The sequence below is a fragment of the Odocoileus virginianus genome, chromosome 6 (assembly GCF_023699985.2).
Source record: "Odocoileus virginianus isolate 20LAN1187 ecotype Illinois chromosome 6, Ovbor_1.2, whole genome shotgun sequence".
Taxonomy (NCBI): Eukaryota; Metazoa; Chordata; class Mammalia; order Artiodactyla; family Cervidae; genus Odocoileus; species Odocoileus virginianus.
Genome location: NC_069679.1, coordinates 53218248 through 53242801, shown reverse-complemented (window position 1 = coordinate 53242801; position 24554 = coordinate 53218248). Strand labels below are relative to the sequence as shown.

The 24554-nt window shown below is 41.0% G+C and overlaps 1 protein-coding gene across 2 annotated transcripts in view; it reads left to right on the top strand.

Annotated features, from left to right (window-relative positions):
* The window catches only part of SLC28A2 (solute carrier family 28 member 2), a 56265-nt gene that overhangs the window by 5763 nt on the left and 25948 nt on the right, over positions 1-24554 (top strand). The window contains exons 1-3 of one of the 2 annotated variants that reach the window (XM_020912851.2): positions 18902-19249; positions 20549-20640; positions 20775-20863. In XM_020912851.2, the coding sequence (XP_020768510.1) occupies positions 20560-20640; positions 20775-20863 (170 nt within the window). In that variant the 5' untranslated portion in view covers positions 18902-19249; positions 20549-20559. Of the gene's footprint in view, positions 1-18901; positions 19250-20548; positions 20641-20774; positions 20864-24554 lie in introns of those variants that run through there. The other variant, XM_020912852.2, reaches the window with a different exon arrangement.

The window sequence follows — 24554 nt, the reverse complement described above, 5'->3', positions numbered from 1 at the left end:
TAAGGGAGAGAAGATTCTCTGTACCACCAGGGCCCCATGGTATGCCTGGATTTTCAAAGCATTCTTGTCCTGCAAAATCTGCCTCATTTACAACTTAATACCTAAGATATGGCAGGACTTCCCTGGTTGTCTAGTGGTTAAGACTCCAGCTTCCCCTGCAGGGGCATGGGTTCCATCCCTGGTCAGGGAACTAAGATTCCACATGCCATGCAGTGAGGCCAAAAAAAAAAAAAAAAGGCAAAACCCAAATGGAAAAACAAGCAGAAATCTGAAATTCAGTTAAAGTTGGAAAAACAAAATTCCCATTTAAAAAATGTCTTAGATGTGGCAAGGGAGAACTGGAGTATGAGAAAAAGCAGTGTTGGTTCCATTTGTGTGGATAAAAGATACATAACAGGAAGGAATGTGGCTTGGGTAAGAGTGGGCCTAGAAGGTTTGTCTGCTCGTCGGGACCTCTCTGAGCATAAGTCTGTGAAGTATTTTAGAGGACGCAGGTGTCTTGTTCTGCTCAGGCTGTCATAACAAAATACCGTAGACTGAGTGGCTTAAACCTAATGTATGTATGTATTTGTGCTGGCCAGTTTATTTTCTGATGAGGACTCCCTGACTTGCAGATGGCCATCTTTTTGCTTTGTCCTCACATGGTGGAGAGAGAGTGACTACTCTGGTGTATTACTTTATAAGAATAATTTTTTGTTTATTTATCTGTTGTTAAGTCATGTCCTACTGTGATCCTATGGACTGCAACACACCAGGCTCCCCCATCCTTCTCTATCTTCTGGAGTTTGTTCAGGTTCATGTCCATTAAGTTGGTGATGCTATCTAACTATCTCATCCTCTGTTGTCGCCTTCTCCTCTTGTCCTCAATCTTTCCCAGCATCAGGTTCTTTTCCGATGAGTTGTCTCTTCACACCAGGTGGCCAAAGTATTCAATAGTAATAACAACAATAGTTCTGTTGGATTAGGGTCTTGCCCTTATGACCTCATTAAAACTTAATTACTTCCTTACTGTAAATATGGTCACATTAAGGTTTAATGGTTCATCATATGAATTGGGGGTTAAGTAAGTGTTAGTCACTCAGTCATGCCCGACTCTTTGTGACCCCATGGACTGCAGCCCACCAGGCTCCTCTGCCCATGAGATTTTCCAGGCTAGAATACTGGAATGGGTAGCCTTTCCTTTCTCCAGGGGATCTTCCCAATCCAGAGATCAAACCCAGGTCTCCCACATCGCAGGTGGATTCTTTACCAGCTGAGCCACAGGAGGAGCCTGAATTGGGGCAAGGAGGGCACAATTCAGTGCATTAGCAGTGCACTTAATCCAGACCCCTTGCTCTGTGCCCCAGAAAGGTGGGAGCATGTCCTCCAGTGGTAGAGCCAGCATTTGGAATTTTGGAAGCAGGGATTGGAGGCTGGAGTGAAGCTTATAAATCTCTGCTAGGAGCTGAAGGGCACCCTGGGTACATGTAGTGATACAGTATTTAGTGTTGGCTTACACAGTGTGCTGCCCAGCACCCACATAGGCCTGGATCTCTTAGCATCCGAAGTTCCTCTGCTCAGAAGCTCTAACTTCTGTGGCCCACAGGTCCACAGCCCAGTGCCAATAGGTGTTCAGTTTAAGGGTTGTGAAAAGGACTCCTTGGCCTCCAAAATTCATTCAGTCAGCAACTAAAGAGCCAGGCACTGATCTAGGCACAGGGAAAAGAAACCTGACTATGACAAAGCCCACCTCCCTCTTTTGCTCACCAATTCTGCAAAGCCCTTTACAGGGCAGAGAAACTACATAGATACTTCCTGACTTTGGTTCCCAGGGAAGCAGCCAATCTGATCTTTTCCTGAGGACAGATTTTGATCAGGCTGGAGAGGAAGAAGACAGGATGGAGAAAAGGGAACAGAGAAGGGGCTTTAGTGCCGAAGACTGGCTTCCCAGTCATCTGTGCTGTCCTTTATTGCATGTCTCAGACATGGCCTCTCCTTTCCATGCCCCTGTCTGACCCAGGCAGGGCCCCTTCTCCTACTCTTTGTGATATGGTCAGTGGTTTCCTTGGAAAGGCTTGCACAGGTGGAGAGGATAGGAGGGAAATGAGATGGTGGCCACCACTCTGTTCCATCTTTCTTGAAGGCAGGTTCTACTCTTTTAGGTAATGGAGTCAACAGGCCTGGAAGAGTTCTTGAGAACTGACCTATGGACTGGATCACAGGCAGAGTTTACAGACTTCAAAGTTAGTGCATCTGGGCTGCCCTTCCCTACTATCAGAGTTGCCTTAATTCCTTTCTGGAGAATGCCATTATATCAAAACTTATCTTCATTGCAATACTTGCTTCTAGAAGGCTTTATCAGGAACTGGAACAGTTTCCTTGGGGAGATGTGAACTGAGGGTCTGAATCAGTGCCCCAGCTGCAATGCCCCTATCAGTACCCTCTGATTAGGAGAGACAAGGGGATTTGGGAACCTACGGATTGGGAGTTCTCGACTCTACTTGAGAAATACCCAACTGTTTGGATTCAAAACTAAGATTTCCACTTATCAGCAGTTGGGCAAGTTGTTTAACCTCTTTAAGCATTTCATCTTTCTAAGCTTGAGTTCCCTTGTGTGGAAAACTGGGATAGTAATAGTACTTTCCTCAAAGGTGTGTGGATAGGATGAAAATGAGTGAAATACATGTCAGGCTTGGAGTAGTGCCTGAAATATGATAAATGAACAATATAACTTAAAAAAAGCAAAAGGATCCATATTAGGATGTTTATACTTCAGGTACTAAAGTTTTGGGAGCATCTTACCATTTATACAGACATTTTTTCTCCTTTCCCTTTTGTTCTCATTTAGGCAGACTCTCAATCTGGTAGGCAGGTAAACTTATCACTTCCATTTTGCAGAAGTGGGACTCGAGATTCAAGATGGTTAAAATACTTTCCCTAAAGGCACGAAATCATTTCTCATGGAGTCTCTGACTCCAAATCTGTCCAATCCTGCCTTAAAAGTTAAAAATAAAAAAAAAAAAAAAAAAAGAAGAAGAAGAAGAAAGAGAGGTAGAGAGAAAAACCTTGAAATGCTTAATAACAAACATTTTGGTCAAGGATTACTTCCTTATAACTTTTTTTTCAAACAAGAATAGACTTTCACCAATAAGGTATACTTAGAGCACCTAGGAGGGTCAGAAGTGAGAAATGAACACCAATTTTCCTAGACTTTGTCCACCTCACAATTTAACCATGGGAAATAATTAGCCAACTACAGATCAATAAGGAATACTAGAGGTTAGGCTTCTCTAATCAGAATCCAAGGCAAAAGTCTCCCAAGAAGTTCAGCAAATAGAAAATAAAGATTCTAGTCACAGTCCTGTAAGACTAATTGTGGGAGGTTGTTGTTAATGCTGAATCTCTAGACCACATGACTGTGTTCGCAGGGCCTCACTGAGTTCTTCACGAGCCTCATTCATTCCCCCATAAAGCCTTTAAAAAATATTAAATAATTAATTAGGCTGCACCGGGTCTTAGTTGTGGCACATGGGGTCTTTGATTTTCATTGGGGCATGTGGGATCTCTTACTTAGTTGCAGCATACGGGATCTAGTTACCCAACCAGGGATCAAACACCCAGGCTCCCTGCATTGGAAGCATAGAGTCTTAACCATGAGAGCACCAGGGAAGTCGCTCCCAGGATAAAGCCTTGACTGCTCACCCACCAGCTCCCTGACACACACACTCTCATCTGTGTCTGTCTCAGTCACCAGCTCCACTCTGCAGGGACTGAGGTGGTCCCCACAGGAGTTTGGGAAGCTGTTTCCCAGAGTTCCGTCTATCACAGCTTTCTTAGGCAACACACTGCAAGATATAACAGAGGTGGGAAACAGAGAGGAAGGAGTATGAGAGACAGACAGAGATGAAAAAGAGAGGGAAGTAGAACCAAAGAGATAGAAAAATTACAAACAGGATGTCGAGAAAGAATCTTTAGGAATAAGATTTCTTAACACCAGAGCAGAAAGGTTAATTCCTTAGGACTTACCTTAGTTTCACTCTGCTTTCTGTGGTGAGAGAACATTTCGTTGATCTTTCAGTTAGGTATTTCTAGAAACTCTTTATTGAAGGAAAAGGTTATCTAGTGCTTGGCCTTTGAATTGGCCAAGACCAGTGCTTGCAGTGTGGAAGGGTATTTATCATCTCCCTCCTCTATTTTCACACCCTTTACACTTTCAATGTCTCATTACCCTGAAAGGAACCTGTGTGGGAGACAAAGCTAAAGAGAAAAAGACCTTAAATTTCTCATAGGCAAAATTTAAAAAACAGCAGAATTCCATAAGAAATGGCAAACATTTCAAAAAACAAATCATACTTGAATATAGAAAACATTAAAAAATAAAGGGGTCCTTGGAAAACACTTGTCATTACTACCCCTTTAAATCTGCCATTTAACTGTCCCCAGTAATTTGCATGGGCTGGTGTTTAGGCTCCACCCTTTCCAAAACTGTGACTAAAGAGATGAATCTTTAAATGCTTTCCTTTGCACCCCATTCCATGTCTTTTTTTTCTCCTTCACGAAGTCTTCTGTCAGGGAACTTCCCCTCTGATGAGAGGGAACAATAGCCCTAGCTCTAGCCCAGACCCTGTACCTGGCTTGGACATATGCCTAGCTCTATACACAAGGCCAAGTGAGGCAAGTACCTCTGCGGGGACAGAAGGAGAAAATAAGGATAAGGACTGCTTTACCTAGAGGGTAACAGAGGGAATTTGGGAGGAGATGGCATCTGACAAGATAAGTGTAATTTCTTTTTTTTTTTTTTTTTAAGATAAGTGTAATTTCATGTTTAGAACAATTGGTGCTGGGACATCAGTGAATCATCGAATTGGAAAGGACCTTCAGGTTTTTGGGAAGACAGAATGAGGGGAGACTTCTCAAGGTCCCAGTTAGAGAGAGGGACTGGATGTCATCTTCATGAAGCTGAAGGTGTGTGATAGACTGTCGGATTCACTGCAGGCCCAAGTGCACAACCAGCAGAACACAGAGTCCTTACACCGTGCTGACCAGGCAGTTGTTTGCAGCTTGATGCCCTGCATTGCCCACAGTTCAGTTGTGGTTAACAAGACGATCTTAAAGGTCCATTTTGCTCTAAAAATCTGTTAGATTCTACAAGATAACCTGCCTCACTCCTCCAGATAGCAGCTATTTTATGACCCTGGCTAGCACCAAGGCCAGATGGAATTGAGCCTGGGAGGAATGGGAGGGCTGCGAAGTTCTTTTCCTTGGAACTTGATTTTTTCAGTTACCTTTTTGGAAGCATGATAATTTCTCAATCTGTTCTCTTTTTAGCTGATAACAAGATAATGTAGATCTGTATCCACTTAACAGTAGCTCAGTTTATGATTGGAAAGTTGAAATTTTCAGTTTGCTGGTTCTCTGCCTTTCCTTTAAATGTAATTCCTTCATTTTATTTATTTATTTAAGCCATGCTGCATGTGGGATCTTAGTTACCCGACCAGGGATCAAATCCACGCCCTTGACAGTGGAAGCATGGAGTCTTAACCACTGGACCACCAGGGAGGTCCCAATTCCTTCATTTTAAACAGTTTTCCTCCAAAGATTGCTAAATGACATTAGTGTGGTATGAACACTGGTAGACCTATCCTTAGAGTTCAAGAAGGGATCACCCATGTGGGAAGATTTCATGGGTTCCAGAAAGGTCCTGATGATCAAAGCTATGCTAACTAACTCCTTTTCTTAGGGCATGATTTCTTCATTATTTGTTATCCAACAAGTGTTTATCAAGTACCTGTTATGTTACAACCCTAGGAGAAGCACTGTGCATTTGATCTGCGAATAATGCAAATGTTTTGACTGTTTGTGTTAACTGTGTTACCAGGCTGCTGGAGAGCCTTCCTGTCAGTCTGACAGATGGTTGAGGGCATCATAGAGGAGACTGGAATTTGTTTGGAGGTGAGACGGGAGCAGGAATGGTTTCATGGGTGTGCGACCTTGGCAGTCACACAAGGCCCACTCTCAGAGGGGTCCCATGCTTGCTTTAATGCTCTGTCCTCAACATCTGGTAATTCTTTTTTTGATCAAGGAGGGGCACGTTTTAGTTTCACACTGGGCCCCACAAATTATGTAGGTGGTCTTGAATAAGAGAGATTCTTCTGGAGAGAATTCTGTATCTGGGGACAGATATAGGAATAATAATACAAGTTGCATAGCAGTGGACGAAAAGGCACCATACACTACTCTGAGCTGTGAATTTGTCCATAATTATTTGTTGAATTGAAGTTAGGGAAAAAGCTGTCCCTATCAAGCATTTACTTACTCAATAAGTAAATATTTCATATAAATCAACTCGATTTAGGATTCTGTTGAATGGACACTATAGTTACCCACATTCGTTCTTAAACTAATGCTGCTTTGTTATGGCCAACTATCATTCTGTTTGCAAAATGTAGTAAAAAAAAAAAAAACCAATAATGAAAAAAAATCACACAAAGAAAGAGAGCAAAAAAAAACAAGCAAAAAAATGATAGGCCAAGTTTTTATATAGATGTCTGCTTCACCTCTTTGCCTATCCTCTGCCCTCCAGTGTAATCTGCTATTTTTTGAAGCTGTAGATCTGAAAGTCCTAAAAGGCAGAATGAAGACTTTTTAGTTCTATCTATTCCTGCTGTAGAACCCAATACTGATCTTCACAGGCCTTTATTAAAAAGCTTCTTCCTGGAACTTCCCTGGTGGCACAGTGGATAAGAATCCGCCTGCCAGTGCAAGGGACACAGGTTTGATCCCTGGTCCGGGAAGTTTCCACATGCTGTGGATCTAAGCCTACGAGCCACAACTGCTGAGCCCATGTGCTGCAACTATGGAAGCACACGCACCTAGAACCTATGCTCCACAACAAGAGAAGCTACCACAATGAGAAGGCCACTCCCTACAATAAAGAGTAACCCTGATCTCCACAGCTAAAGAAAGCCAGTACAAAGCAACGAAGACCCACTGTAGCCAAAATAAATAAAATTTAAAAGATGCTATGGGGGCTTCCCTGGAGGTCCATTGTTTTTTTCATTTTTTTAAAAAAGCTTTTTTCCAGGAGGACAGGACCCTTGTCTGTGTGGGTCACGACTGTGTCTTCAGCATCTAAGGCTGCATCCAGTACAATAGTAGGCACTCATAATTACTCATAGATTTCCACTTCTGGCCAAGATGGAGTGACAGGGTCCAGACTTACTCTCATCATAAACAACTGAAAAGATTTTCAGATATTGGACAACAGGCAGCACAGGATGGTGATCTTTGAAAGGGCAATAAGATGAACCCTGTGATTGTCTTAGCTTACTGCCTAGAAAGGGTTTCCAGGCCCAAAGATCTCATGGAGTTCAGAGTTCAGTTCAAGATGGCTGGTGTTCACAGGGCAGAGTACGGAGGAGGAGAGAGTAACAGAGAAGGCTGATAAGGACATGCATGTGAGGAAACCACTGATTTCTGAGAAAGAAGAACTGGAAAAGAGCAATCAGAAAAATCCTTAGAACTTGCACAGGACTGGGAAACTACTAACCCAAGTGGAAAACCTAACTCCTTGGGCATTGAGTCAAGTTCTCATGAAAGGCTTGTTTCAGTAGTAGAGCCAAATTAGTCCTAGTTTAAAGGCTGTTTTGTTTTTCTTTGGCCTCAAGACAGGTGTGAACTTAGTTCCACGTAGGAAACCCATATCCCCTGCAGTGGAAGTTCAGAGTCGTAACCACTGGACTGCCCAGGAAGCCCTTTAAAGGCTGTTTTGGACCTCTGTAACAGAGCAGAAAAAAACGAGACTTGCTAGATTCAAACTGTTTCCAAGTAATAACTTAGCCGCATTCTAGAATGAAGTCCAAAAGTATTTAAAGGAATGCAGAAAAATGCGGCACCCAACTGTGTAAAACTCGTTTTAACTGTCCTCTGACTTTAAATTACCATTTAAAAAAAATTTAAATTTACTTTATGTAATAATGCATAAAAATAGAGCTTGTAACAAGAGGGGAAATCAGTCAATAGAAAAAACACAGAAATGACACATTATAGATATAGAGGACAAAACCTTTGAAGCAAGTATTTTAATATTTGTTGTATATCCCATCCCATATGTATTAAAATATTGTTCAAGAAGGTGGAAGAAGTAGGTAGGAGAGAAAGTAGGAGAGCTTAAGTAGGAGAGAAATAGGTGTAAAAAAAGAAGATATAAAAAAGATATATTTGAAATTAAACTTCTAGAGATAAAAAAATACATCATCTGAAATGAAAAGTACACTGGATGGGGTTAGTAGCAGCTTACACATTGCAGATGAAAAGATTAGTGAACTTGAAGACATGGCAATAGAAACTATTTGAAATAAGCATAGAGAAGAGAGACATAACACTGTGTTAAAGATCTGTGGAATATTATCAAGGGCCTGATACAAATCTGATTGGAGTCCCAGAAAGAACAGATGGGGGAGACAGAGAAGTATTTGAAGATACTCTATTTAAAAAATTGTAAGGTATCTTTTGTTAAAATTCATTTTTTTAGTACATATAAAATAGTTGATTTTTATAATCTGTTTTTGTATACTCTTCTAGAGATCATTCCCTCCATCAGTATGTGAGAATTCCATTTGCTCTGCAAACTCATCTGTACTTAGTATTGTAATTTTTTTTCTTTTCTTTCTTTCTTTTCCTTTCCTTTCCTTCTCCCACCCCCACCATCCCCCCGCACCGTTTTAGTTTTAGCCATTCTAATGGGTATACAGTGGTATCTAATTGTGGTCTTAATTTGCCTTTTCCTGGTGACTAATGAGGTAGCATCTTTCCAATATGCTTTTCTGCCACCTGATATTTTCTTTGGTAAAATATCTAAATCTTTTGCCCATAAACAAATTGTTTGGTTGTTTATCCTCAATATTCAGTTTTGTGAGTTTTAAAAATATTCTGGTTGTAAGTTTATTATCAGATTTGTAATATGCAAATATTTTATACCTATTCATGGTATATCTTTTCATTCTGTTTATCGTGTCTTTTGGAGAGCAGAAGTTCTTAATTTTGAGGAAATTCATCTTATTGTTTTTTCGTTTATGGATTGTGCTTTTGACATTATATCCAAGAAATTTTTGTATAGTCCAAGATAACAAAGATTTGCTGTTTTTTTTTTTTTCTCTAGAGGCTTTATACTTTCTGATTTGGGATTTCAGTCCTTGATCCATTTTGAGTTGCTTTTAAAATAGGGCACAAATTGTGAATTGAAATGAATTTTTCTTTTTTGCATATGGATACCCAGTTGCTGTAGTGCCATTTGTTGAAAACATTATCCTTTTTACATTGAGTTGCTTTTATAACATGTGGAAAGCCAGTTGACCATATATTTGTGGGTCTATTTCTGGACCCTATTTCATTGACTATGTGTCGGTGCTTTTTCTGACACCACACTGCATTAATTACTGTCTCTTCATAATAAGCCTCAGTTTTAATCTGCTCAGGCTGCTGTAACAAAACACCATAGACTGGGTGACTTAAACAAGAAATTAATTTTTCTTGTTTCTCTGGAGACTGAAAGTTAGAGATCGTGATCACGTTCTGATGAGAGCTTTCTTTCTGGCTTGCACTCAGCCACGTTCTTACTGCATCCTCATATGGCCTTTCCTCTGTTCTTATACAGAAAGAGATGTTTCATCTTTTCCTCATTTTATAAGCTTACTAATTGCATCATGAAGACAGCACTCTCATGACCTAATGTAACGCTAACTACTCCCCCAAGGGCCCGTTTCTAAAACACCCATTACATTGGGACTTACGGTGTTTTTTTTTTCTTTAATTTCATTTGTTCGTTTATTTATTGCTGTGCTGGGTGTTTGTTGCTGTGTGAGGGCTTTCTCTAGTTGTGGCGAGCGGGACTTACTCTAGTTATGGCGCATGGGCTTCTCATTGCAGTGGCTTCTCTTGTTGCAGAGCATGGCCTCTAGGGGTGAAGGCTTCAGTATTTCTGATACGCAGATTCATTAGTTGTGGCACATGGGCTCAGTTGCCCACAGCATGTGAAATCTTGGATTGAACCCGTGTCCCCTGTATTGACAGGCAAATTCTTTTTTATTTGTTTAATTAAAAATCTGCATTGCATTCAGTTTTATTTTTTGATATTGAAGTTAGGTTTAAAAGCAAAGTAAGACAATTTGTTGTTATAAGTTATATCTAACTTATAAAATTGGTTTACAGGGTGTTGTTATTGAACTCTTCTGCTCTGAGTAGCTAATGGCCTCAATTTCTTATTTGCTCTGCTGTCTGCTTTCTATTTTTAGTGACTGTGCTTGTTAAAATTTTATTGTCTTTTTCTCATTATTCTTTTTTTGGTTTATTTTTAATTGAAGGATAATTACAATAATATTGTGTTGGTTTCTGCCATACATCAACATGAATCAGCCACAGGTACACATATGTCGCCTCCCTCTTGAGCCTCCTTCCCATCTCCTACCTGATCCCACTCTTCTAGGTTGTCACAGTCTGGTTTTAAGTTCCCTGAGTCTTACAGCAAATTTCCACTGGCTATCTGTTCTACATATGTTAGCATATATGTTTCCATGCTAATCTCTCCATTTGTCCCACCATCTTTTTCCTATCCCCTCCTCCTGTCCCCATGTCCCTAAGTCTGTTCTCTATATCTGTGTCTCCATTGCTGCCCTTCAAATAGGTTTATCAATACCATCTTTCTAGATGCCGTATATATGGCAGGCAAATTCTTAACCATTGGACCAGGGAAGTCCCTCCCTTACCTCTTTGAAACAGTCCCTCAGAGTAATCTGAGAGGCTGTATCCTGGACTTAAATCCTCAGTAAGTCCACCAAATAAAATATAATTTTCAATTTTTATGTTGTGTATTTTTTTCCCCAGTTGATTTGTCTTTCTGCAGATAATTGGTTCCCCTGAAACCTCAGGTTACTGATTGGCTAAACAAAAATTGTAAAATTTCAGATTATCTGAATTTTCGAAATTGTTGTTTTAAAGAGGGGAGCAAGACTCTCCATCGTTCTGCATCCTTAATGGAAGATGGAAGTCTTATTCTGCTTCTTTTTCCCCTCAATTTTTTCTCTCTGTGCTGTTCAGATGTTTTCTGTTGACTACTTTTTGAGTTCATTCACCCTGTCTTTTGCTTTATGTAGTTCGTGAAACCATTTCAGGTAGCCTTTAATTTCTAGAATATGCATTTATTTTTTACAGATTTTAATTGTCTTTTCTAAATCTCTCATCTTTTCATCTGTTTCTCCACCTTCCCCCTTATTTTCTTGAAAGTTTAATCATAGTTATTTTATTTTTTTTTTTTTTCATAGTTATTTTAAAGTCCCTATTTGATATTTCTAATATCTGGATCATTTATGGATTTGTTTCTATTATCTATTTTTTTTGGGGGGGGTTGGTCATTTGATCCTTCTTTTTTTTTCTTTTTAGAATATCTTTTATTTTAAAATTAGATGCTGGACATTGTAAATGAACATTTGTAGGGGCTCTGGATGATATATGTTATTTGTACTTGAAGAGGGTTAACATTTCTTTCCTCAGTCAGATAAGGTAAAAGTGGATTGACTTGATCCTGCTGAGGCTTTGTCTTAAGCTTGCTATTTCACCCCTTGTCTTTCCCCTAGGGCATAGTATTTATTCTTTAGATGTGTTTCTTATTACTAGGCTATGGTGCCCTTAGGGTCTCAATAGAAAACTTGATGTGTTTATCAAGATCCAAAATAAACATTTGTCTATTTTGCAGCACATAGTTGCTGAAATCTCTGGTCTTTAACCACTCCAAATACTGCTTTTCACTGAGTTTCTTGGTTTCTTGTTTTGAACATCTAAAATTTTTGAGTTGGCCAATAACTTTGAAATTTGGTTGCAGGTTTTTAGGCTCCTTCTTCATGGTTCTTTTTTTTCCTTTCAAAAAGACTGCTTGTGATTTGGAAAATAAAATGCCCTCAGAAAAAGAGCTAGGATGAATGTGGAACTCAACTGTTTTGCTTCTCTTCTCTCAAGGATCATAGACCTTCAAGTTCTGCCTCCATTGGTTGCTCTGCAATGTTTTCTCCTGTTGATTTATATATTTGTCTAGCCTTTTTTGGGGTCTTCCTTAGTGACTCAGTTGGTAAAGAATCTGCTTGCAGTGTAGGAGACCTGAGTTTGATCCCTGAATCAGGAAGATCCCCTGGAGAAGGAAATGGCAACCCACTGCAGTATTCTTGCTTGGAGAATTCCACAGACAGAGGAGCCTGGTGGGCTTCAGCCCATGGGGTCTCAAAGAGTTGGATACAACTGTGCGACTAACTTTCACTTTCACTTTCTAGCCTTTTTAGTTCTCAGCAGGAGGGTTAGTAGAATTCAAGGTACTTCTTTAAGACCAAAATTGGAAATTTCTATATGCTCTCTAGTTCTGCTTGCTTCTACTAGTAATCAAGGGAGAGGTAAAAGCAGGGAGGATAAAATCATTTATTATTTATACCCTACTTATTTCTCAGATGGGTTTGTGGCAAACCATCTGGTTTTTTAGGAGCAACCCAGCTATGAGGCTAAGTGTCCATAGCAAACCTCCAGTCCTGGCTCTGTCCTAATCAGCTGTATGATTTTAGACAAATTGCTCATTTTTATTTTATTTTATTTATTTTTGGATGTGCTTGGTTTTCATTGCTGCTCTTGGGCTTTCTCTAGCTGTGGCGAGTGGGGACTGCTCTGTAGTTGTGGTGCTTGGGTTTCTTATTGCAGTGGCTTTTCCTGTTGCAGAGCACAGGCTCTAGGGTGTGTGGGCTTCAGTAGTTGTGGTTCCTGGGCTCTAGAGCACAGGCTTAATGGTTGCGGTGCACAGGCTTAGTTGCTCTGTGGCATGTGGGATCCTCCTGGACTAGGGATTGGACCCATGTCTCCTGCATTGGCAGGTGAATCCTTGACCACTGAGCCACCACAGAAACCCTGCTTATCTTCTTTGAATATAATTTTCTTTGTACCTAAAACAGGATTAGTAATTGACTTGCTTATAGGAATGTTATGAGGATGAGCTGTGAAAGTAAAGGAGAATCTTTTGAAAAAACTGCAGAAACAAACATATCTTATCTTTCACCCTACAGCCCACAAATGATACAGAAACAGAAGTGAAGAACTCAGGATATTGGTTTCACTTACTCACTAACTAGCTGTTGACTCTGGGTAAATCATTTCTTTCTTCCTCATCTGCACTTTGAGACAGCTTATCAAACTCTTAAGTGATAAGACAAGAAGAAAACGTTTAAACAATGAAGCCCAAGTCTGTGAGCCCTTGGGGTATTGAGAGGAAGTACCAGCTGGATTAATTCTCTTCCTCTTGGCAGTTGGGTGTTATCAGTTGTGCTCAGTCATGGTGGACTCTTTGCAACCCCATGGACTGTAGCCCACCAAACTTCTCTGTCCATGGGATTTTCAGGGAGAGAATACTGGAGTGGGTTGCCACTTTGAAATCTTCTCCAGTTATTAATTGTACCTGCATTTAAAGGAAATTTGTATCTGCTGGAAAAGTGAGATGAATGCTATAGCCTGCATTTAGAAGATGAATATGGATTATTCTTTATACCTTTTAGCAAAAAAAGAAAGAGGGAAGAGGGAGGGCAAGAGAAGACAGATGTGATCACTGGCATCATCTTACCTGGACTCAAGGCTAGGATCTGTGCCTATAACTATGCCTGGGCTTGACTCCAGAACTGGCAGTTATCTAAAGTAAAAATGAAAACAGAGATAAAGTGTGAACTAGGATGAGTTTGATCAATCCTAAATCAAATCCCTTACAATTATACAAGGGAAGTGGCAAACAGATTCAAGGGATTAGATTTCTAGACAGAGTGCCTGAAGAACTGTGGATGGGGGTTTGTAACATTGTACAGGAGGCAGTGCTCAAGACCCAAGAAAAAGAAATGCAAAAAGGCAAAATGGTTGTCTGAGGAGGCCTTATGAATAGCTGAGAAAAGAAGAGAAGCTAAAGGCAAAGGAGAAAAGGAAGGACATACCCATCTGAATGCAGAGTTCCAAAGAATAGCAAGGAGGTATAAGAAAGCCTTCCTCAGTGATCACTGCAAAGAAATAGAGGAAAACAATAGAATGTGAAAGACTAGAGATCTCTTCAAGAAAATTAAGAGATATCAAGGGAACATTTCATGCAAAGATGGGCACAATAAAGGACAGAAATGGTATGGACCTAACAGAAGCAGAAGATATTAAGAAGAGGGGGCAAGAATACATAGAAGAGCTATACAAAAAAGATCTTCATGACCCAGATAACGACAATGGTGTGATCACCCACCTAGAGCCCTATGTCCTGAAATGCGAAGTCAAGTGGGCCTTAGGAAGCATCACTACAAACAAAGCTAGTGGAGGTGATGGAATTCCAGCTGAGCTATTTCAAATCTTAAAGATGATGCTGTAAAAGTGATGCACTCAATATGCCAGCAAATTTGGAAAAAGCAGTGGTCAGAGGACTGGAAAGGTCAGTTTTCATTCCAATCCCAAAGAAAGGCAGTGCCAAAGAATGTTCACACTTCTGCACAGTTGCACTCATCTCACATGCTAGCAAAATAATGCTCAAAATTCTCCAAGCAAGGCTTCAACAATACGTGAACCGAGAACTTCCAAATGTTCAAGCTGGATTTAGAAAATGCAGAGGAACCAGAGATCAAATTGCCAACATCCTTTGGATCATCGAAAAAGCACGAGAGTTCCAGAAAAACATCTATTTCTACTTTATTGACTACACCAAAGCCTTTGACTGTGTGGATCACAACAAACAATGTAATATTCTTAAACAAATGGGAATACCAGACCTCCTGACCTGCCTCCTGAGAAATCTGTATGCAGGTCAGGAAGAAACAGTTAGAACCAGACATGGAGCAACAGATTGGTTCCAAATTGGGAAAGGAGTACATCAAGGCTGTATATTGTCACCCTGCTTTTTTAACTTACATGCAGAATACATTATACGAAATGCCAGCCTGGATGAAGCACAAGCTGGAATCAAGATTGCCAGAAGAAATATCAATAACCTCAGAGATGCAGATGACACCACCCTTATGGCAGAAAGCGAGGAGAAACTGAGGAACCTCTTGATGAAAGCGAAAGAGGAGAGTGAAAAAGCTGGCTTAAAACTGAAATTCAGAAAACTAAGATCATGGCATCTAGTCCCATCACTTCATGGTAAATAGATGGAGAAACAATGAACACAGTGGCAGACTTTATTTTGGGGGGGCTCCAAAATTACTGCAGATGGTGACTGTAGCCATGTAGCCAAATTAAAAGACACTTGCTCCTTGGAAGAAAAGCTATGACCAACCTAGACAGCATATTAAAAAGCAGAGACATTACTCTGCAGACAAAGATTCATCTAGTCAAAGCTATGGTTTTTCCAGTAGTTATGTATGGATGTGAGAGCTGGACTGTAAAGAAAGCTAAGCACCAAAGAATTGATACTTTTGACGTGTGGTGTTAGAGAAGACTTTTGAGTGTCCCTTGGACTGCAAGGAGATGAAATCAGTCAATCCTAAAGGAAATCAACCCTGAATATTCATTGGAAGGCCTGATGGTGAAGCTGAAGCTCCCATACTTTGGCCACCAGATGCGAAGAATGGACTCATTAGAAAAGAACCTGATGATGGGAAAGATTGAAGGTGGGAGGTGAAGGGGATGACAGAGGATGAGATGCTTGGATGGCATCACCGACTTGATGGACATGAGTTTGAGCAAGCTTCAGCTGTTGGTGGTGGATGGGGAGGCATGACCTGCTGCAGTCCATGGGGTCACAAAGAGTTGGACAGTACTGAATGGCTGAACTGACTAAGAATGAGTTTGAGAGATTTCATAATCATATTAAGATTGTGGTCAGATGCGACCTTGACAATATCTTTAATTTTCCTGAGTTTCTATAGGGACTTACAATAATAGCTGGCAACTCTAAGTTTTCCTACTCTTTTTCAGATTATCTTTCCATTAGTATATCAAATTTTCCTAATAATTTTGTGAAACAGCATTGGGCAATTAGGCAAGGCAGGAATAACAGAAGGGGTCCAGAGAGGCAAAATGAGTTGCTCTAGGTTACAGAATATAACACACATAGGCCTCTGCCAGGCCTTTTATGTGTGTGTGTATGTGTGTGTACACAAATGCATGGAGCTGGGGAAATAGAGATATATCTTCCTGTTTTGGTGTTTGTTATCATCATCCTCACACCCAATGTCAGAAATCTGTTTGTTTCACTTATTTTACAAATATTTATTTATTAAAGATTCATGTATTTATTTTACTTTTTGGCTGTGATGGGTCTTCATTGCTGCATGTGGGCTTTTCTCTAGTTGCAGCAAGACAGGGGCTGCTCACGAGTTGCAGTGCGTGGACTCATTGTGGTGGCTTCTCTTGTTGTGGAGCACAGGCTCAAGGTGCGTGCGCTTAGTAGTTGTGGCACAAGGGGGCTTAGTTGCTTCTCAGCATGTGGGATCTTCCTGGATGAGGGATTGAACTGGTGTCCCCTGCATTGCAAAGTGAATTCTTAACCACTGGACCACCAGGGAAGCCCCACAAATATTTGTTGATTGCCTAATATTGTGGTGGGCTTCCTTCGTGGCTCAGTGGTAAAGAATCTGCCTGCTAATGCAGGAGATGTGTGTGCAGTCCCTGAATTGGGAAGATCTCATGGAGAAAGAAGTGGTAATCCACTATATGGGGAGCCTGTCAGGGTATAATCCATGGGGTTGCAAAAGAGTTGGACACAACTTGGTGACTAAACAACAACAACAATATTGTGGCAGATCTTGAGTCTGGGGATCAGTTCAGTTCAGTTGCTCAGTTGTGTCTGACTATGGCCCCATGGACTGCAGCACGCCAGGCTTCCCTGTCCATCACCAACTCCCAGAACTTGCTCAAACTCATGTCCATCGAGTCAGTGATGCCATCCAACCATCTCATCCTCTGTCATCCCCTTCTCCTCCTGCCTTCAGTCTTTCCCAGCATCAGGGCCTTTTCCAATGAGTCTGTTCTTTGCATCTGGTGGCCAAAATATTGGAGCTTCCCACCCACCCTCTCGGCCCCCAGGGAAGGCACCGTTACCAGGGTTACAGTGGCAAATAAGATAAAGAGCCTGTGCTTGTTGAGATCATAGTCTAGTGGGAAACAAATAGACATGTAGAGCACTAAATGCCCTGTAGACCTCTACAGAAGCATGTTGCAGCAGGAGTGTGGGGAAAGGTATCTGAAGTCTGAACTGGAGAGAATTTGGAAAACTTCATTGAGAAGAGTGGCCTTGCAACAGAAACGTGGTGGTACAGGGATTTGCTAGGTAAATAAAAACCGGCTCAAAACTTAGCATTGAAAAAAAACTAAGATCATGGCATCCAGTTCCATCACTTCATGGCAAATAGCAGGGGAAAAGGTGGAAGCAGTGAGATTTTATTTTTTGGGCTCCAAAATCACTATGGACAGTGACTGCAGCCATGAAATGAAAAGACGCTTGCTCCTTGGAAGGAAAGCTATGACAAACCTAGACAGTATTAAAAAGCAAGGCATTACTTTGGCAACAAAGGTCCATATAAGTCAAAGATTTCGTTTTTCCACTTAGTCATGTATGGATGTGAGAGTTGGATCATAAAGAAGGTAGAGCACCGAAGAATTGATGCTTTTGAATTGTGGTGTTGCAGAAGATTTTTGAGAGTCACTTGGACTGCAAGGTGATCCAACCAGTCCATCCTAAAGGAGATCAACTCTGACTATTGATTGGAAGGACTGATGATGAAGCTGAAGCGCCAGTACTTTGGCCACCTGATGCAAAGAACTGACTCACTGGAAAAGACCTGGATGCTGGGAAAGATTAAAAGCAAAAGGAAAGGAAGGCTTTAGGATGAGATGGTTAGATAGCATCACCGACTCAATGGATATAAATGTGAGCAAACTGCAGGAGAGTGGAGGACAGAGGAGCCTGACTTGCTGTAGTCCGTTGAGTCACAAAGAGTCAGACAGGACTTAGCAACTGAAGAACAACAACAGCAATAGTTAGCGGTAGCATGTCAGAGGCAGAAGGAACAGCATCCGCAAACATATGACAATACAGGCAGAAGGAAACATCAACATATATTGAGAGGGAACAACATATAGCTCAGTATTACTGGTGGGTAGGAGTAGGAAGAAATAGATCACTTTGGAGAATTACTTCCTCCCTTTCATTTACTCCCTCCATGCCCCACCAGTCATTACTCCCTATAGGTTTGTTTCTTCCTCTGCATCCACTGCTTTGGTTAGAGCCTCTCCATGTCTGACCTGGACCAACTTTTGTCTCCTGACTGGTCTTCCTGTCCCCAACAGGCATCCTTCCAGTCCCTCCTCCTGCCTCCCCACTTGGCTCCAGGTAAGCCCAAACGTTCATCCTGGACTTGATTGCATCTCCAGACATCTCTTGATAAGCCATCACGATCTCTTTTGTGTTTTCTCCTTTCATTCCTTAACTAATTTCTTACTTTATTTTGTCCCTCCTTCATTAGTTTCTCAAAAAATATCCCCTTATTCTTTAGCTATATTTTTACAGCCTTGTTAGTATGTCAGGAAGGCTTCACATCTGTGCCTTTTTTGTGTGTTTCTCCCTCTTGTAGTCTTATCTTTCCTGTTTTCTGTCAGTGATTCTCTGCTTACCTTTCAAGACTTTCCTGGCTCAGGACCAATGGAACCAGCTGTGTAAAGCCTTTTTTGACACATGTTTTTCCTCACTGATTTGTAATTCCTTCACAGTAGAGACAATATTCCATTCATCTTTGTGTGCTCAGCACCCAGAGCCACACCAGGGTAATCATGAGTACTTAATAAATATTTGTTAAATGGATTAGCTAAAGACTTCCTTGCAGTCATTTGGAATCAAATCTTGTGCAGTCCTGTGTTCTGTTGTTTTCTAGGAACTGTCTTCCCAGTACCAAATGATGATCCATTTTCTGAGTGCAGAGATCTTTCTCTTACTTTTCTTCCACTTATTTTTCTCCCCTGTGCCTAGTTCAGTACTGGGCAGTGCTTTTACTGAAGTGCCTCTTAGACCTGACCCTGCAAAACAGTCTTTAAAACATATAAATATTTAACTTGAGATTTGCACTCCTCCTGTACAGGCAAGGGCAAGCACAGCAAAGGAGGGCCCAGGGGCAAAATGAGCCAATCAGGAAATCACCCTCCCTCATTCCCAGCCCATCCCTTCAGTCAGGGTGGCATGGAACTGTGTTCTTTCTGTCCCTGCTGAGGCGCCAGAAGAAGTCTACAAACTGGAGTAAGTAATCATCTTGGGGGAGGGCAGGAACCTGATTTGCCAGCTTTTTTAATTGAGCCTACTGAGACCAAGTTCAAGTAGGTCTATATCTATGCAGGAAGGCCCTGATTTATAAAACAAATTTGTCTGTTTATGATGTTTAATGAAATTATATTTAAATGGTTGAAAGGATCACAGTAAAACAAAAACAAAACACAATTCCATAGGGAAGGAAAATTTCTACAAAGTAAAAAAAGGTCTCAGATGAGCCTGTATTATGACTGAATGTTTAGATAAAGGTTGCTTATAGAGGCTCGAGTGCTTGTTTTGTTTCTTTTTCTTAAATAGATGATTCCAGTAAATGAGCCTGTACTTTTTTTTTTTTTGACTGCACTAGATCTTCACTGCTCTGAACAGGCTTTCTCTAGTTGTGGCCAGCAGGGGTTACTCTTCATTGCAGTGCATGGGCTTCTTGCTGCAGTGGCTTCTCTTGTGGTGGAGCACAGGCTCTGGGCGCAAGGGCTTCAGTAGTTTTGGCTCTCAGGCTCTAGAGCGAGGGCTCAGTTCTTGTGGCGCACGAGCTTAGCTGCTCCGCAACAAGTAGAATCTTCCCGGATCAGGGATCAAACCTGCATCCCGTGCATTAGCTGGCAGTTTCTCAACCAGGGGACCACCAGGGAAGTCCTGTTTTTTTTCTTTATTCTCTCATTTTGTTTTGAAATGTTCTTTATTGGGGATAATTAACACTCATCCTGATTATTCCATGTGTATGTTTCTTTTCTCTCATGAGGAACTCGCTTAGATACTCCAGAAATGATTGTCATGCTGCTTTATGGTCAGGAACTTGAAAGTCTGTTCATCTTGGTTTTCTCAGTAATGTGTTGTGGGCTGTGGTCCTCCCAGCCCTCTGCCTCCTTGTTTTCTTCTTAGTACAGCTCAGTTGGGCCTCCTGGAGGCTAACAGGAGTAGTTGCCCTCTCGCTCTTCCTCAAGGGAACTGAAGAGGGTCCTTTTTAGTCCAGGTCCTGGAGCCCTTTGTGAGCCACTGATTCATGTCAATTCCCCTGCCCTTCATTTCTCTTCTATGTTATTTCCCCTTCCTTAGCTATTGACAATAGAAAGTAGAAGTCTATATTTCATTGTTCACTATTTTAGAATTATGCTTCCAATCTTCTTGATTTTCAGTCCTTAAAGAAGTCAGCTAAACTCTACATATTTTTAGTTTTGTTTTTCCCGTAGATAACTGGCCTTAAAAGTTCTATCTAGTCTCATATTATAGAACAGCTAATCTTCCAGTCTTGGCTCTGAATTTGTCTTTCAGGAGAACAGGAGATGGAGAAAACAAATGGAAAAGAGGCCTTTGCTTTGTCCACTGTGGAGACTGGCATAGAGAGCCCAGGGCTGAAACTCACGGTAACTCACCAGTTTAGTTTCTGCACGTCTCTGTGGACTAGCGCATGGCCTCATGTAGGGTATTTGACTGCTCGCAATCCCTTTCACCCCTGGCAGGGCCTTATGACTGACCTCAATTCTACCTCTGCTTACAGGAAGAAGGGATAAATCCTGAGGGAAGCAAGAGGACTGAAGAGCGAGGACACAGCCTCAGGGGTGGATTGGAACCTCCTACACTACTGAGGTACAGGTGTTCTAGCATTGATTCAGTTGGGGCCTAGGGTTGGCTAGTGTGGTCAGTGGATTTAGAAGAGGTCAGGCTTGCCCTGTTCTCAAGAACTTGTGATCTTATTGTGGAAATAAGATTCATAGCCATCTGCCATTACCATGTGCACATATCTATTTTTATGTAATTAATTGTTATATATACCTGGGCCATAAGTAATGAGTTCAGTAGTATCAGCTGGACTGGCAACAAAAATAGCAACAATGAGAATAACAACAACCAACAATTGTTGACTGTTTACTATTGTACAGAATACTTTATGTAATTAATTCATTTAATTTTCACAACAGGTGGATACTAATTTTCATCCCCTTTTTCAATTAGAAGATTGAGGCTTATAATTTTTTATTATTTATTTATTTTTGACTGCACCACACAGCTTGGAGGATCTTAGTTCCATGACCAGGGATTGAACCCAGGACCTCAGCAGGGAAAGTGCTGAGTCCTAACCACTGGACCTCCAGGGAATTCCCCCATAGAATTTCTTTAAAATAGCTCTTCTGAAATACTCAGATTTGGGGATAAGGAGAAAGAGAAATCAGAAATTTAAAAAGACCAGAGAAGGAATCACCAAGAGAGATAAGAAAATTAAAAAAATAAAGTCTCTGAAGTCAAAAGAGAAAAAAGTGTTAAGGATGAAGTTACAATTAATCTACAATGTTCTGTGTAACAATAGTCAAGGAAGGAGTGGGAACAGTCTTTGAATTTGGTCATGGTCGTAGTCGCAGAAGTAAAGTCCATGGAGGTTGTTGGGGTAAAATAGGTCAGATGGAAGCCGTATTCCCTGGTGTGGAAAAGAGTCTGTATTTATTCAAAAAAACAAAACACAAAAGCCACACATTGAGAAGCTTAGAAGAGGATATTGGATAGTTTCTAAAGGGAATATATGGATATATGTTTTCTTTCTTCTCTTTATTTTTAAGAATTAATTCAGTGACTTCATAGAGAAAGCAAGCTTAATTTTTTAAATTTCTTTTCTCCAGAATTTCACTTCTATATTCAAATGGATATGTATCAGTTGATATACATCAGTGTGGACATTACTACTTTGTATTTTTGTTTTTCCACTTATTTTATATATCACATTTTTATGAGTTGACAGTAAACCTTCTATAATCGACCAGGAATTGAACCTGGACACTCACCAGTGAAAGCATGGAGTCCTAACTCTGGATCATCAGGGAACTCCCTGAATATTTTTCAATGATTCCATTTTATCTCCTTTGTTGGCTTATTAGGTATAACTCTTTGTTTAGCTTTATTAGTGGTTGGTTTGGAGTTTGTGGTATATATTTTCAACTTATCAAGTCTACCTTCAAGTGATATTATACCTCATCATATATAGTATAAGAACTTTATAATAGTTTACTATTTGTCCCTTTCCAGACATTATATTACCATTGTTTATGTTTATACATTTTACTTCCACACATTAGAAATTACATTTTGTTCGGTCACTCAGTTGTGTCCAACTCTTTGCAATCCCATGGACTGCAGCATGCCAGGCTTCCCTGTCCTTTCCCTGTCCTTCACCATCTCCTGGAGCTTGCTCAAGCTCATGTCCATTGAATCGGTAATGCCATCCAACCATCTCATCCTCTGTCGTCCTCTTCTCCTCCTACCTTCTATCTTTCCCAGCATCAGGGTCTTTTTCCAATGAGTTGGCTCTTTGTATCCAGTGGCCAAAGTATTGGAGCTTCAGCTTCAGTATCAGTCCTGCATACTATAATATTATTATTTTTGTTTAAACATTGTTATCTTCCTATATGTTCCAACTTAAATATACCTGCACCTGCATGAATCCTTATCTTTTTCCCTCCTTTATCAGAAAACTCTCCCTGAGTCTGAAGCTAACCTCTTTACCTTTCTTCTTTTTTTATTTTGGCTGCTTAGGCTCTTCGTTGCAGCATGTGGGCAGGGGCTTCTCACTGTGGTGCACGGGCTTTTCTTGTTGCAGAGAATGAACTCTAGAGTGTGTGGGCTCAGTAGCTTTTTAGTTCTCTCAGCAGGGATGGAACCCAAGTACCCTGCAGTGGAAGGGGGATTCTAAACCACTGGACCACCAGGGAAGCCCCTTATCCATCTTCTTAATCTCCTTATCCATCCTTCTCTATCCCCTTCTAAGGGCCCTCTGTTTCCTACTTCTTCAATTACTCCTTCTCCATTAGATCCTCCCCCAGTCTATAAGTGTACTCAAATTTCTTTCCTCTTTCCTCTTTTTTTTTTTTTTTTTTGGCGGTGGGGAGGGAAGAGCGCAGGGGCCCCGCGAGCACCCACGTGCCGTCAGCTTCCCTCTCCCTGCCGCCTTCTTTCCTCTTATAATAAAACAAACAAAACAAAAAATCAACCTTACCTCAAACTTGTGGTATCATTTTCCTTCATGGCCAAGTTTCTTGGGAACATGGGATTTCCTTGCTGTTTCCATTTTCTCACCTCCCCATTCAGTGCAGCCCAGTGCAATCTAGTTTTCACCATCACTGCTCAGCTGAAATTCTCTTATTTAAGTGAGCAGTGAAAACCTACTTACCAAGTCCAATGTATATACACTTTCCCTGGTCATCTCTGCAGCATGACCCTTTTGATCCTTTCTTTCTGGAAACTCATTTATTGATTTTTAAAAAATATATTTATTTATTTAGCTGTGTTGGATCTTAGTTATGGCAGACAGGATCTTTCATTGCAGTATTCATGAGCTCAGTAGTTGTGGCGTGCAGGCTTGCTTGCTTCATGGCATGGGGAATCTTAGTTCTCCAACCGGGGATGGAACTGTCATTCCCAGTACTGCAGGGCAAATTCTTAACCACTGGACCACCAAGGAAGTCCTCACTTACTGATTTTAACAGCACTATACCCTCCTCATTCTCCTGCCTCTCTGGATGTTTCTTCTTGTCTGTTGTTTTCCAGAGCCTGTTTTTGTCTTTTCATTCCTACACTTAATGTCTAGATTCATAAAGCCACATCTGATGTCTGGGGGATGGAACTGTCATTCCCAGCACTGCAGGGCAAATTCTTAACCACTGGACCACCAAGGAAGTCCCCACTTACTGATTTTAATGGCACTATACCCTCCTCATTCTCCTGCCTCTCTGGATGTTTCTTCTTGTCTGTTGTTTTCCAGAGCCTGTTTTTGTCTTTTCATTCCTACACTTAATGTCTAGATTCATAAAGCCACATCTGATGTCTGCATCTTTGTTCTAAGCTTCTGACCTATATATTTAACCACTTACCAAACATCTTCATCTAGGTGTGGTGTAAATACTTCATATTTAACATTAAAATGAAATTCCTCTCAGCATAGGTGTGATACTTTTCTACTAAGTCAGGCCCTGGGCTGGGCTTTAGGCATACAAAGATAGATAAACTCACATTTCCTCCTCAGGTCTGTTCCTCCTCTTGTCTCGTCTCTTTGGGTGCATGTTAGCATCCTGACTGAGTCACTCACCACAGGAACCTCATTTGTCATCCCAGTTTTCCTCCACTTGACGTTGATCCTCTTTCTCAAACAACTGTGCGTTCACCTCCTGTGCACGCACCTCCCCTGCACCCTCAGTTACTTCCTTACCGGCCCCAGCCTGTCACCCATCCCACTGCCTCCAGAGTGATCTGTCTCAGTTCAGTTCAATCATTCAGTTGTGTCCAACTCTCTGCG